Source organism: Lissotriton vulgaris, chromosome 4_1 (genome assembly GCF_964263255.1).
Source record: "Lissotriton vulgaris chromosome 4_1, aLisVul1.2, whole genome shotgun sequence".
Lineage (NCBI taxonomy): Eukaryota > Metazoa > Chordata > Amphibia > Caudata > Salamandridae > Lissotriton > Lissotriton vulgaris.
The window spans coordinates 801,032,507-801,048,038 of NC_141691.1; the positions used below are offsets into that span (position 1 = coordinate 801,032,507).

Consider the following 15,532-nt stretch of genomic DNA (forward strand, 5'->3'; position numbering starts at 1 on the left):
GGTAAAACACTGGGGTTTGCACTTTGCACTGTAGTAATAAATGTCTAAATGGGCATCTATTAGTACAGGTGCTCTAAATAACTTTTATTTGAGTAACTTCTATTGTCACTGCAAATATGTTAAAGCAAAGATTATAGTTTATCAAAGTTTATATGTTAAGAATTGGTGGCATAGTTCGGAGGTCATAATCGTCTGACACATTTGAAAATAACTTTGTGCACACAAATCTCACAATTTATTTTAAAAACAGGAGTCGATGAGGTTGTATCATTCATTCACAGTGTCATGTATATGGACAAGGTAGGGTGTATTGATTTCTGGTTTGCAGTGCTAAATCCATACACTGTTCGTGCCCTAGTGAAATTGACCCGTTCCATGCTGGATATGTTTTTTAACACGCTTGGCACCTCGTGAGGCAAGCTAACCAATTTCTGTGATAAAGCAGTGTATATACCATGTCTCCTTAAGGTACTGAAGTTAAGCCGCCGAATGACTTTTTGCTGAAGCCATCCTGCTCTTCGTCATATTGTGAAATCTAGTTATCCTTTCCTTGTTTTGTTCTGACTCATTGGTTGATTTAATATGCTTTCAGATTTCCATTTCGTGGTGTATGGGAACTGTTCACTCCACTGTCAGAAACGTTCTCAAAGAACGAAGCAGAGGCCTTTGTGTTTTGCTGTTGTGCTGACATCCATGACTTATTCTTCGTTCATGCAGGGAAGATATTTCAAAGTTATACCCCTGCAGTCTTCCAGGATTCATGTCATTAACTAATAATGTAATGCGCAGAAGTGATCATAATCATTGGGTTGGGGCAATAACAGCCTACTCAAATATTGAATTACTGCAAGTGGTAGACGCGTGAGCACCTGCGCACATAGAGAGCGACTTAGATTGTGTGTTAGCGATGGAAAGCCCTAAAACTTTGTGTATTCCTATTTGTTCGGATGCCACCTGGTTCGGGGCCTCGTGATGTGTATGTTTCCGGTAGCAAGAGGTGTTTTGGTGTCAGATCGGTTGAGAGCGTTTGGCTGCAGAAGGCACAGAGTGCAGCGGTGTGAAAACGGGCCTTCTTCCACGGAAAAAGTGATGAGCTGTCGGCGAAGGCCACGTGCTTCCTGCAGGAATATTCGACAGAGAGTCTGTGATCTCATACATCCATTTCAAGGGCTCGAGGAGCATCCTCACAGGCTCAGCGGAAGGGGCTCTGAAGGGCCGGGCGCGCCCAGGAACGTCTCACAGCACGCGCAGTGACGTACACACGGGATGATAAAGCTGTACTGCCAGGGTTGATACTCGAACGGGACGCATAGCGCTTTGACGTAACAGTTGTCGTGATCCTGAGGTGAGGGGCGCTAGGCCCTCATGACGCAGCAAGCACACAATGAGGCAGACACCGACACAGTGGTAACAGATGGGTGAATGGGCCCAGAGCACGAGCGCTCGGCCCCTTTATTGGCCAGTGTCACATGACCTGTGACGCCTGGTGGTGGGTGGGTGTTAGGTGTGCAGTTACAGAAAGAACTGAGACACTAGACCGTGTCTTACGTTACTACAACAGTGTGGCGCTGTGAATTCACAAGAACGTCATAATCCGTGATGCTGAGCAGGGCTTTATAGGCCCGCGCATTTCTCTTGAGACTGGTAGTCGGACATTACTATCAAGATGATAGCGGGAGTCCGAGGGTCCGGCCCTTGCTGACGAGGAAACAAGCTCCCCGGCCATGGGACCCGGGGCCTGCGGATTTCGCAGGCAGATGAGGGTTCTGCAGACAGGCTTCTGCTTGCTGGCCTTAATGTGCCTTAGCTGCGTGATCCACCTGTACACGCAATTACAGGAGACAGCGCCCAGCTCCGAGAACCTGTTACTCAAGTTCAAGCAGCAGCAGGAGACGCTCTCTGCCCAGCTACAAGAGGTGAATGAGGACCGGTCCAGGCTGGAGCAGGCCCTCCAGAAGGAGCGTGCGGAGCTCAAGAAGACCAAGGAAGATTTTGTAGAATATAAATTAGAAGCTCAAGAAGCCCTGAGCAAAGAGAAGGAAGACCCAATCAACCACTCTCAGCAAATGATCCTAAAGAACCAGCATGAAGAAGGGAAGGAGCAGCTCCTGGACTTGCAAGTGCAGTATAACCCTCTAAAGCACAACCAGAAATATGTGCATCTGCAGCATGAGAATGAGAAACACGTGGTGATGCTGCTGGATATAAAATGGAAAGTAATGGAACAAAGTATGGTTGTTCGCAATGGACATGAAGAGGTCCGCTATAAGCTGCTTAGTGGGCAGAAGCAGCTGAATATGATGCACCAGCTGAATGAAGCTCTTCAGAGGATACCAAGCTTCAAGCTGGTCACAGTCCGGCGGCGCCACCCATTGCAGTTTCGGACCCCAGATAAGAAGCATTCCTGAGCCTTGGAGGCTGAATTGCAGCGTATTCGCGAACAGACTAGCCAACAAGCGAATACTACGCTGACGCCGACAGACTCTGGGAAGAAAACCCCAGAAATTGAATCTCTCCGAAAATTGTTGGTACCCCGGACAGGGTCTCTTGAAGTTCTGCCACAGCCAGCTTTGCCTCTATGGCTAGCGAAGGATAAAGATGGCCGTGCCATGCGTTTCTAGGGGTCGGTGAATGGCATCCAAGCTGGATACGAGCTGCTGAAAGCGATAAAGACTATATACTTCACCATCAGAAACAGTACCATCTACTATGATGAATTTTCGAACATGAATATTGGATATGACATTCTGACCTGGATGGTGGACAAGAATGCAATGCCTTTCCGCACTGTTGACGAGTACACAGGAAATCTGACCTTGATGCTGATTAGATTCAGTGGCAAACGTTTAGCCAATCTTTGAAAGCTTTATACTCCAGTGTGTGTGAAAGAGAGAGGGACTGTGCAAGTTCTCAATCGAAGGGGCCAAATTAGAAATTTAACGAATATTGGATTCCACTCCATTCTTGTAAGCCAGGTACCGAAAGGAATATTACTCTCTCCCTTGCTGAAGACAGTAGTGGAAAATCTCTTATTCCCGGCCAACCAGGAGAGACTAATGGAAGCCAGGCTACTCTTCGCCATTCAGAGAATCCACTTGCTCTCAGTCAGCAGAGAGTAGTGGAAACTACTCTCCCTCTCTTAGTGAAGCATGATGGAAGCAATGCCATCCATTTCCTCCGAAAGAGAGTATTGGGTGGTCTTTAAGTCTCCCCTTCCTGGCAGAGAGTAATGGAAGTTAGTGCAAACTTTTCCACTTTGAACAGAGCTTTGGAGCCTCCTCACTCCAGCCAACACAGACTAATAAAAGCCAACCACCGCTTCACCCAGAAGAGAACAGCAGCAGCCTTGTCTTCTTCTCCACCCAGCCATTATACACTCTCCCTTTCTCACCATGGCAGTGTCAAGAGCCTACAAATATCCTTTGACCCTGAGAGGCACCTGTAATACCCTTTAATTTCAAGGGAAACAGCGGTATGATCAGACTCATCCCTTTAGAAGCTCTGGCCTGTTAGCACATCTAGCTATTTCCTCATTGCCTTAACCTGATATGGGCTACATAAGGAAGACCACTTTACATTTGCGAACTAATGATGCATCATTGGTTGTCAACCACTTGCAGGGAGAGATTCTAAAACGAGGCTCAAGGTCAATTTTCACAGGAACCTCAATGTTTCAGGTTCTAGGCCATAGAGGTCCTGCAGACTTTTTTCCCACTACTTTTTTTTAAATTAGATTAGCCCTTTTTTGAGAAAGGTCCCTCTGCTACCCTTTTTTTTACATTTCATTTTTTGTCATGATGTCTCTGAGCACAGTGGCACCCTACACCTTCGCTATAGTTCTTAAATACTATTTCTTTGTTACTTACACTCATGATGGCTATTCCTTTCAATGTTCAAAGAGGGCAGCTGGACTGATGATCCTCTCTAAATCTGAGGGACGTGGTCCATCAGCATGATGGAGGTAATGCTCTCCGCCATTCTGTCAAATAGAGTACCATCTTTCAAATGCTAAATCAGCCCTCAGTGAAGAATAATTATACATGAACTCAGTTTGTGGAATCCCACACATCCATTTGTCCTGATACAGATTGTAATAAAATATCAGAAATACTCAATTACACGATCTGGACTGCTTTTATCGACTTAAGAGTGCATCCTTTTTATACATATCTCTGTAGACTTTTTCCACATTTTTAAAAACCAACTGTAACAATAATTTTTTCTTCTAATGAATTTGTAGTAATACCTGTAATTGTTTATTGTGATTTTATCTCTGTACTTTTATGATATATTTTTATCGAATAAAGTATTACAACAAATATTTAAAAAAATAAAGATGAAGAAACAACAAAATCAGTTTATAAATATTGATTTGTATGTTTTCATAACATGTGCAACCTTTGGTACTCCATATTCCACTGAGTGACTTTAGAGCACTACTGGGAAGGATGTAGTTCCCCTCGGGAATTGGCAAAACCAAGAAGGACACTTCTTCATTTAATACCATGTGAGTGCTTTTAAGAGGACATCTAAGTGTGGTATTTACAAGGTAGAATGCATGTTCTGTGCTCATACTATTCAGCTCTCCTCCACATGAGAGACACAAAATAAACTATAAAAACACCTGTAGTTTACCATTGATATAAACTCACCTTCTAGAGTACATTGACAGGTTTGCCGGCATCATGGTAGGTATATGTTTTTTTGTGCATTAGTGCTATGCAAATGTCCATTTACTTAATGACCTTACAGTACCAGATACAAGTACACAAATAGGGAAAAGTCAGTGGGAAATTCATCCATCCCTGCCTTTGCAGAATATTGCCAGAGAAATTGGACAGGGACTTTTCATCAGACAATAATAACACTCTACCAAGCAGAGCCCCAGACATTGGAGTCCAGATCTACCCAGTTAGAACTAGGCCGCCCTTTGGACAAGTGGGTAACCATTGGTCAACAGGACATGGACTAATAGTAATGAGGGCGGGATGCCTCAGAAATCTAGATGTACCGTAAAAATCTGCTTGTCCCTTTTGGCCCATGCAGTGAGGTGGCACATTATTGCAGCATTCTCAGTGGTCTGATAACCTCTTTGAATTTGTCAGGTCTAATATTAAATCTTGGTTTTTATTATAGCAAGGTCTAATTTAGCCAACTTTCACCATGGGCGAATTGGCCACCCGGGCAAGCGGGCATACCCCCAGGAGACTGGAGCCCCAGGAGGCCGACTTGACACTGATTTCAGCCTCCAGGAGTGATGGTACCCGTTATGCGATCCCAGTGTCAACTTGAAAAAGTTCCTCTGGTTCTAGCACACTTTAGCACGTCTGCACATGGGGGCTAAATTTATTACTTTTGCCAGTGCTGTTTTAATTTCCTAGTCTGGCCCAGCCTTTTACCAAATCTGTACATAGGGGGTGGTAAGCAGATGGGAAGATATAGTTCCAGGGCTGAACTGCCCTATGAGTGTGTGCGCACCCATACACCTACATGTTTGAGGGTACTCCGCTTCATTGTCTTCTCACACAAGAGTAAAACTTTTTTTCATGGTAAGAAAAAGGATGGATGTAAATGAAAAATTATTTCTCTATGGGGTGAGGGGGAAATATTTTCCCCTTGGAGAGTAACAAAGTTTAAACAAGTGAATTTGCAATTGCTGAGAAGGTTTTCAAATGAGCGAGCAAATGCCTGTATGTTTGAACATGCGAAAAATAGGCTTCACAAGATTTTTTTAGGAGGGTGGTTTCCAGGCCTACGTCTGTAAACTCTTGTAAATTCTTGCTGTTCATCTGCACCATTGTACAGTTATTTTCCTGCGGGTGAACATTTGTGACTTGCTTTACGAATTATCCCCATAATTTATTTGCATGTTACTCATAATATTAGCCATAAAGGTTATAGTTGAAGTTTCACACTAGTTTAGCAAAACTTTTATTGGATTATAATTTTTATCAACTAAAAAAACCTCGAGAGACAAGAAAACTTTTTTTTGAAATTCAGGTCACATTTCCCAGCCTCAAAATATATACAAAAGAGGCTGCCTTCTGCCAGACAGAGAATTTCAGAGAGCTGTTTTAAATGGGCATCTCCTGCTGAGCCATACACATTCGGAAGGCTGTATTTTCAAATACATGTCATCAGAAGTTCACATGTTTCATCTTGGTTGGAAGATGGGCCCATTTTGGCTAAAAAATGTGTTTTGGGGCCCAAGTAAGGTTTATGGCGTAAGCACAGTGAATTAAGCAGAATCTGATTCTGGACGCGGAACCAGTGTAATGATCACAGGGCTATTCGTACGTTATCTCCATACCAGTCTTTTATCAGGAGCATGTTGAAATTGAGAAGCATGATTTCTTAGGAAGGCCTCGGTATTCCACGAATAGTAGAAGTAATAGATCTACGGCCCTTTTAATGGTCCGTGTCCATTAATATATGTTGTGGTTTTGATGCACAGAATTCCGGGCTGTTCTCTGAAAAAAAAGCCGGATCATTACAGTGCGTTTTAAGTGCTTTTATATAGCAAGCAGCTGCCATTAGTGTGGCCTCAAAAGTACTGTTACCCTGCCCAGCATAGAGGACCGTGCATGTGCGTGACTGATATGTTGTGTGATGTGTTTGTAGACCAGAGATGTGTTGGAGTGGCATCCGTGTGGTGTAAGCCAAGGAGATTTGCTGGACAGAGGTGCTGAATTGACTACTTAAACACAAGGCATACAGCGAAGGGTAATTTATGGGATAGTGCTGGTGCTTAAGTGCGTGATTCATACCTGTGTGTGCAGCTGCCCTGTTTTAAAAGTACTCGTGTGCTCCGATCATGGAACACCTGTGAGCTGGCATTGGTCGAGTTATGATATGTTCTGGAATCAGGGTGCACTTACCAATGTCCACAGAAGTTATTACACCTCCAAGGCGCTTGACTATTCACAGACCCATATCAAAATTCCACAACCTGCTGCATCACATTTCTGCGATGCAATATTGGACCGACAACAGGAGCAGGAGCTTGTCATGATGAACCTTTCGTATATGTCGTGATCAGAGAAAATAACAACTACATCTAAATTCTAAAATAAAGCCAAGGTGAGCAGACCAGATTGTTACAAACATGATCACTCCTCCTTATTAAGGGCCAGACAGGCTAAGAGAAGTTCAGATTTGAAAAGCGCCTCACACCTTGAAGCACCCCTTAGGATCCATGGACACGGACCAGAAATCCCTTACAGAATGTCATAGTATAGCATTGCATGACCTGACATGCTTCGCCTTAACACGCAAGTTAAGAGTCGTCTCTAGAGCTTTCCAGGTGTAGCTTATAATGGAGCTAATATCATCTATGTGCTCACTCAGTTATGAGTTTGAGGTGAACATTTCTCTTTCCCAGAAGGCAATGCTCAAAAGGAGGAAGTCATAGCAAGCCAAGCACACGTCCTGTGATGCAGGTTTGAGTTCATTAGCCATCTGCACAAAGTAGCTTCCTTTGACACGTCTATGACTCATTTTACATGCCCACTCATTCATTTACACAAACAGCACCACATGCCCTTCCACGACTAATTAGGCATTTGTCCATGTGCATTCTCTAAATAAAGTCAATAAAACCTTGGTAAGCTATGCAGATTCATTAAACCACCAAGGAGACAGGAGCATTACAGAGTCATTTTGTATTGTTTAATAAATGCCTAAAACATGTCATTTCACTCCAAGGGTGAAGGGTCAGATCTAGAACATATGTAGTATATCAGTAAAGGCTATGGTCTCTGATGCCCTGGGTGAGGGCCCGCCCCCTTGGAGAGAGATCTCCACCAGGCAGGCAGTGCTCTCCAAAGCCCTCATTGCAGTTGTCAGTGTGCAGTGAAGGCTGTGAACTTTGCAGATCAGGTGACATCTTTGTTTTTTGCCCATCGGCAGAGTGCTTTAATTTACAGAAACAAATCCCTGGAGTGGGGATCCGTTGATAGTGGCCTTGATGCATGGAGACTATTTCCCTGCCTTTCAGGGCCATTACTTGGTTTCCCCCAGGAAGGACTTCCTAGATTGGACGTATGTCATTGCATCGTATACCAATACCATGGGCGCCATTACAACGTGGTTATTACTACGCAATGTCAATGACGACATGCTATTACATCGCCAACGTGTACCACGACTATGCCTTTACCACGCATGCCATTACATCCAAAGGCATGCGTGGCAAAGCTACACTGGTGGTGAGAGTTTGCAAGGTAAGTGACACTACTCTACGCCAGCACAACTACTCCCTACAATAACACTACACTACCCTGCACGACCCCCCCCCTGACACTACCCTAAAACACTGCACTATGTTCACTATGCACCCGAATAAAGCTTGAAACTGAACTGAACTAAACCCTAAACCACTACACACACTACAACACTAACCTAAACCCTAAAACACTACACTACACAAACACTACAACATTACCCTGAACCCTAAAACACTACACTACACAAACATTACAACACTACCCTAAACCCTAAATCACTACACAAATACTACAACACTACCCTAAACCACAAAACACTACACTACAACACTACCTTAAACCCTAAAACACTACACTACACAAACACTACAACACTACCCTAAACCCAAAAACACTACCCCCAGACGAACCCTGCCCCTTCACCCAGTCCGGACCCTACACTGAAACACTACCCTGCACGACCCCCCGACACTACCCTAAAACCTAAAACACTACACTACACAACACTTCACAAACATTACAACACTACAAAAAAGTAACCCCCACCCGAATCGCAATCCCACTTACCTCACCCTCCTCGTGGTTCCTCTCTCCCCAACGGTGTCATCCCTGTGCAACGGCTCGGTGTCCTCCATTTCCTGCCTGCTTACGTCGTGGTGAGGAAACAGCCTTAGTTTCCTCACAACGACGTGGATAGCCATTACAGCGCATGTGTTGTGAAAGTGAATGCGATGTAACGGTATGCATGGTAATGGCTACGCGTTGTTACATTGCATGCGTTGTAATGCATGTGGTGTATTGGTACTGCGTGGGAAAATCCGCGTAGTAATTGCTGTTTCCTTCCTAGATTTGTATAGCAGTCCTGGACACTGAAACCTAGTGACTGTCATCCTTACCTAAATAGGCAGATGCAGGTGAGTGTCCACCTGTGCAAACATTTCTCTTCCCAGACCTCTAAATGCTGCAGGAATACCGCTGGTTGTATGTGGTCAGAAGAACCACCAACGTATGCCATTTCTCTCAAGCTATCAAAACTGTCTAAATGCTCCATGACTCTTGAAGCATAAAAACCTTGTCATCTGTGAAGTGCAAACCGTGACACCTCTAACATAAACATGGTAAACATGAAGAGGTGTTTGTTAGGGGCTTAACTCAAAAATTGCAGGGGACCTGTATAATCTAAACAGGGCCAGTAGACACCTGTTTGCTGTTTTCTTGCTTTTGCCTTCATGGCCTGTGTGTCCAGGGATAGCAAGGGAATTTCTAGGGGTAGCAAATGGCATGGTAGTGATAGCAGCTGCTATCCCTAATTATTACTGTTAAACATGGAGTTCTCTGCAGTCATCACAAAATGTTTTGCCTTCAGCTTGCTGTTGTCCAAAACCGTTTTTGTTGGCTTTTAGGACTCTATACACTTTACCACTCCTAACCAGTAACAAAGTGCCTGTGCTTTCTCCTTTAAACATAGTGAAACTGGCTTATACCCAATTGGCCCATTTCATTTACTTGTTAGTCCTAGTAAAGTGGTATTACGTATTCTCAGGGCATGTCAATTAAATGCTACTAGCGGGCCTGCAGCACTGATTGTGCTGCCCACTTAAGTAACACTTTAAACATATCTCATGCCTGCCATTGCAGCCTATGCATGCCATTTTGACCTGGCAAAATAAACCTCTTGCCAGGTCTAATTCTTCCTTTTTAATACATTTGTCACCCCTAGGGTAGACCCATAAAAGAACACCGAGCAGGGTACTTTGTGTGTAAAAAGTGGGACATGAACTTTTACATTTTACATATCCTTGTAGTGAGAAACTCATTAATTTTTCACTATTGGAAGGCCTACCTCTCTAATGGCATACTATTGGGTTACCCTATTACATTTAAAAAGGGATGACTTTCAATTGGGAGCAGGTAGGGAAGTCCAGTATTGTAATTTTAAATCCTCTTTAATGGTAAAGTTGGATTTTAAGTCTCAGTTCTGAAAATGCCACTAATAGAAAGTTTGTGTTTTCTTGACATAACCATTTGGTGCTTGCAGCCTCTACCTGGGTCACATGACTAGGTATAACTGGCAGTTGGTCTTTGTGTAGAGCTCCCAGACAGTAAAACAAAGGGGGAATAGTGGTTGGCAGGATGGTCAATCTCTTGTCAGGATGAGGGGGAGGATCTGTCACCTACAACACTTGCACATTGTAAAGGCTCTACCTCAGCACACTCACAGAGGATTTCACACTAGTCTTTTGTGCCTCCTGACAAGCTGCAGCCAGAGTAGAGAGGCATGACTTTCTAGACACCGATGTAGGAGGAGTACTCAGAAGCTTCTCCCACATTAAAGTGGGCACCAAGTATAAAGAGTTGTCCCTCAGATCCAACACTTCAGTACACCCCGGGAGCTGTAGAAGACTCTGAAGGACTGCTGTGCTGTTGTAAGGATGACTGCCCTGTTACTGTGCTGTCCTGCTGCCTGAGCGAGAAGGACGGGACCTGCATCTTGAACCTTGGACCACCAGAGTGACTCCAATGGCTAGCTGACTGGCCTCCTGAGCAAAGCCTCCCGGACAGAAAAGTCTATAACCCTTTTGACCCCTGCACCTGGACTCTACCTGTTGTGAATACTAATGCCCCAAGTTGTGCCCCCACAGTCCTTGACCCTTGGAAGTAGGGCCAAAGGTGCTCTGCCAGCCAAGCTGTGGTCCCTACCAGAACTAATGCAGTATGGCGCAACCCCAATGCAAGACCACATTGCAGACCTCACAGCTCATCGGAATCGCCGCTGCACTACACATCCTGATTGTGAACCTCGCAGCTCCTCATAGGAACCAACACAGCGCGATTCAGCCTCTATGCATGTCCTCATCACAGCCCTTGAAGCTCATGGAACCGCCGCTGTGCAACGCATCATCGATTTGGACGCCGCATCACTCCTCAGTACCGGCGTTGCGCAGCACAAGGATCCAAAACCAGGATTTTATGTTTTCTTTTTCCCAGGAACTAACTTGGTCCCTGTATCTGGTCCGCACTCCATCACAGTCAGCCTGAATTTGTGACTTTACCTCAGCCCTGCGCGATCAGATTACCTCAGTTGGTGCTTTGTGCTTTTAAGCACTATTTGTCCCTAAATGTTTAAAAGCTCATATCTCCAGTTGGTTTGAGATTTTTCTTGTGTTATGTTTTCATTTTATTATTGTTTTTGTGCTGCACAAATAGTTTACACGTTACTTCTAAGTTAAGCTTGACTACTTTGGTGCCAAGCTACCAAAGGGTTAAGTGCAGGTTAAATCAGTGAATTGAGTGGATCACCCTGATGTGGATTGTGGCTCTTGATGGAGAAGATCTCACACTTTACACAACTATCGATCTAATTGCTCACAATCACTAATTGATTTCCATGACTTATAATAGATTTTCTAGCATAAAACTATCTCAGCTTGATGTGAATCACAATTGTTTTTTGACCAATTCTTAGGTAATTCCTAAATGGCCAACAAGTCATGAATTTCTGCCCTAATAGTCTATCTGAACAGAGTGTGAATGTACATTTTAGGTAGACATAGGGCCATGCAGTCCCTAGTACTAACAGACGCTCTTTAGGGTCGGAGGCAAGAGTTCACAGTTATTCCTTTTGTCACCCAGTTTGGCCAAAGTCTTCTGGTCTTTGTAGGTGCATAATTGCGGTATTCCACTTGAATTAAAGTGCATTTTGTTTGGCTTTCTTGGCTGTTCATAATCCTACATTTGTTTTTCTGTATACCTGGCAGTATTTTTCTAATTATTTGCACCTCAACGGCACAGGTTTTCACAATTATTGTAATTTCTTTCTTAAGGTTACTTTGCTTTGGGCATGATCATGATTGTTTTATAGGGTATTGGAGGGAGAACAAAATGAGAAATGTTTACCTGAGATCAATCAAGGCATGCATCATTACAAAAGCCAGGTTTTACAGCAAGAACCATGATGGGAAGTTAATGCAAGTCTTTAGTGCTGGGCTGTGGAACTCAGTGTGTCCTGACTTTGGGAAGATTCCAAGCCTTCTGGGTGTGCTAAAAACCCTGTAAATATTGTCATTCAAAGAGGATGTGCATTCTTTTAATAGACTCTGGGATCCCTCCTTCATATTCCACCCCCATCGCAGGGCACCAAGCAGTGCAGTTTGGCCAATGCTGAACCCCATATCTGAAAATACCATTAGGCGATTCCCAGGCCGGTTCAGCATGAAGAGCTAAAGCCAGGGATTGCGGTAAAGTTATTGAGGACATATCCTTCATTCTTTAACATGGCTATCAAGGAGCTCCTTACACAATCAAATGTTTAAAATGTTTTAAAAAATAAATAAGGTTTGCATCGGGTTCCTGTGGCCCAGTAGCATAGCTTTTCTTCATTTGTCTTTTAGAAGCTCTGAGATACCTACCTTAACATTAATGTTTAAAAATCATAGTTTTTGTACCATGAATACTCTGTATATTCTTCCATGCACTTCAACCCTGGAACATATTGCTGATGTTGTTGTTGTGGTATCTACTGCAGCAGGTGATAAGATAAATGTTACACTACATTCACAAATGTAGTCATGAATTCGACATCTTGATGTGGCCTGTGATGCAGTGCAATTTTATACCTGAGGGCTCTGGTGTAGACGTGAAACAGATTGCAGACTGGTTGTATGGACCATTGATTATTGCTCAAAGTTTATTCTGGGAGCTAACATCAGTACATCAAATATACAATTTACAGTGAAACCAATTTGGCGAAGGTACGGGAGGCAAGATGGCGGCGGCGTGAGAGACCGCTGAACTGTGCAACCCAGCCAGTGCTCTGATATCTGAAATGCGGGCTAAGTAGATCTTGCAGACCGCAGTGGTGCATCTTTCCCGGAGCTGATATTTTCTTTTTCTCAAGAAAAAGGGTAAAAAAAGAACTTTGATTTAGCCACTCATCCTGATGAATGTTGGAATTGTTGCCACCCACTACCTGAGAAGCACGAGATAAAGGGTTAAATCAGCAGCGATGAAGACTGAGGCTGCCGTGTGCGAGAAAGCCACCTCGAGGGGGCAGCTAGTATTCCTAACTTCTATTATTGGCATTACGGTCTTACAGCTATTGGCTAGAGTGAGATATAAGCAGACACTCTCACAAGCCGAGACGCAAGGCGGTGTTAAAGAAGGAACATACCTAGCATCCTCACTGGTAGAGGGAACCGGTGATTGCAGCAACATGGCCCTGAAGAATGCAGCCGCCCTGGCCGCCGCAGCCGCCAAGACGAGAGCGGCGTGGCAGGCACAGCGGGAGCAGGAGGTTGCCGGTCAGAGCAGCAAGCAGGGCAGTGAGACTGGTGCTGTAGCTGAAGTGCGCTCATAGCCCGCTGTTACCCCCAAGACGCCTAAGCATGTTGGAGCAGAAGCTAGGAAAAGCAGCATGACCGGTCCCTCTGTTATCGATCTGCTCCGTAAGGCTCCAGCCTCGACCTCAGCTAAACCTCTTCTGGGTCAGATTTCGAAGTGCCAGTCAGTCAGATCGGCTGAGCAGAGAGTGCAGAAAAATACATTGGATACAGCTGTGGATGCTGAATGCGGTAGTAGTGGTGCTATAGTGAATACTGAAACTCTGCAAAATACAGAAGCCACCCGTACGATTTTGGAGGGGGTAGAAGCTATTACTACAGAGGGTAGCGGCGTTGGAGTGGTGGGGAATGCTGATGCCAGTATAGACGTGAATGGTTATAGAGCTTATGTAATTCACCCAGAAGGTATGACTTCCTCACTTCCTCCGCTATGGCAGCTACAACTGTATCTACCCCCCTTGAGATAGGTAACACCATTGGAGTTATCATCTCCACTCAAATAAATGTCCCTATTATGGCTAACAATGGAGTTGGGGGTGTCAGTAACCAACTGGGACAGGAACTTGAACATGATCATAATCATGGGGGTGTCATACCTTCCTTAATACCTACTACAATACCTCAATCGGGGCTGGATAATGGCAACAGGATGGCTGGTCTGGCTGGTGAGGAGGCGTTGGGGGCTATGGGTGAGACTGACAAAGACCCTAGCGATTTCTTCTCGATCTCAGATGAAGTTGAGTGGTCTGATGAAAACGAAATAGAGCTTGAGACTGATTTTACCTCATAAAGCGAAGAGAACACAAAACACAGCGATCCCAGGATGTGTCGAAAAACGGTTGCAAGGAGAAAAAAAAGCAACCATGGGGCAACTGAACTGACTTGGGATTATTCTCCAACAACCTTGTTGGTTAACTCTTCTGGCCCTGCGGGTATACCTTTGAAAACAGCATCGGATCTTACTCCTCCTACTCACCCTACATGCCCAGCCCAATCTGAATCAACTACATCCACACAGGATACTGTATTAGATACCGTGCTTCAAGCTATTGCTGCACACCAGGAGGAGACCTCACATGATGGCCGCAAGGCACAGGTAGCTCTGCGCAAGGTACCGGGAGTGGTGCGTAAACTTACTAGAACTGTTAATACCTTTAATGAACAAATGGCTGAGGTAGAATCTTGTATTGTATCAAATGAAGCTGAGGCTGCAGTGACTCACGAGCGTGTTGATTCCCATGAGGCAGAGCTGGCTGATGTAAGGTGGAAGCTGGAGGACTGTGAAAATCGACTACGCAGAAACAACTTGCGGGTGCTGGGCATTCCAGAGGCAACGGAGGGAGACGATGCCCGCATATATATTATACAGCTTTTTCGAGATACCCTCCCTGAACTATCTAGCTGGAATTGTGACATCGAGATTCAGCGGGCACATCAAGTTCCCCTTGCCTTGAAGACTGCTATAAAACTGGGGGGCTACCCTCGAGCTATCCTGGTGTATTTCGGAAATTTCCTTCTCAGACAGGCAGTTTCTGAGAAGGCTAGACCTGAGGCGCGTCGTACTAGAGATTCAGTTTTATATTTTGTCCGCCCAGACTTTTGCCATGTGACTGTTGAAAGGAGGTGGAGGTTCCGTCAAATGATCAAACCTTTTCAAGAGAAGAAGGCACAGGCATATCTTAACAATCCTGCTAGATTAAAAGTGATCTATGAGGTCCAAACCAAGTTTTTTTTCTTCAGAAATTAAGGCAAAAGAATACCTTGATGGTTTGAAACAGAAATATATGCTGTATTACCTGCTTTGTTGGCTCTCTCTTGAGAATTAAAGGGGGTGGGGGAAAGGGTAGCACTGCGGTAAAAAGTTTTTTGTTTGTTTCCTCATATATTTACATGATTTATTGGTCTATTTTCCCGTAAGATTATATCTGGATTTATATAAAAGATAAGCACTGGCCCAGATGCATATTT

The 15,532-nt window shown here is 44.4% G+C and overlaps 2 protein-coding genes across 2 annotated transcripts in view; both read left to right on the forward strand.

The window, feature by feature from the left end:
- The window catches only part of KIAA0319 (KIAA0319 ortholog), a 993,525-nt gene that overhangs the window by 342,788 nt on the left and 635,205 nt on the right, over positions 1–15,532 (forward strand). The gene's annotated exons all lie outside the window — the stretch shown is intronic.
- LOC147722608 (Golgi integral membrane protein 4-like) lies at positions 1,725–2,408 on the forward strand. The gene has a single exon (XM_086966579.1). The coding sequence runs from the start codon at positions 1,725–1,727 to the stop codon at positions 2,406–2,408; it is 684 nt and encodes a 227-aa protein (XP_086822705.1).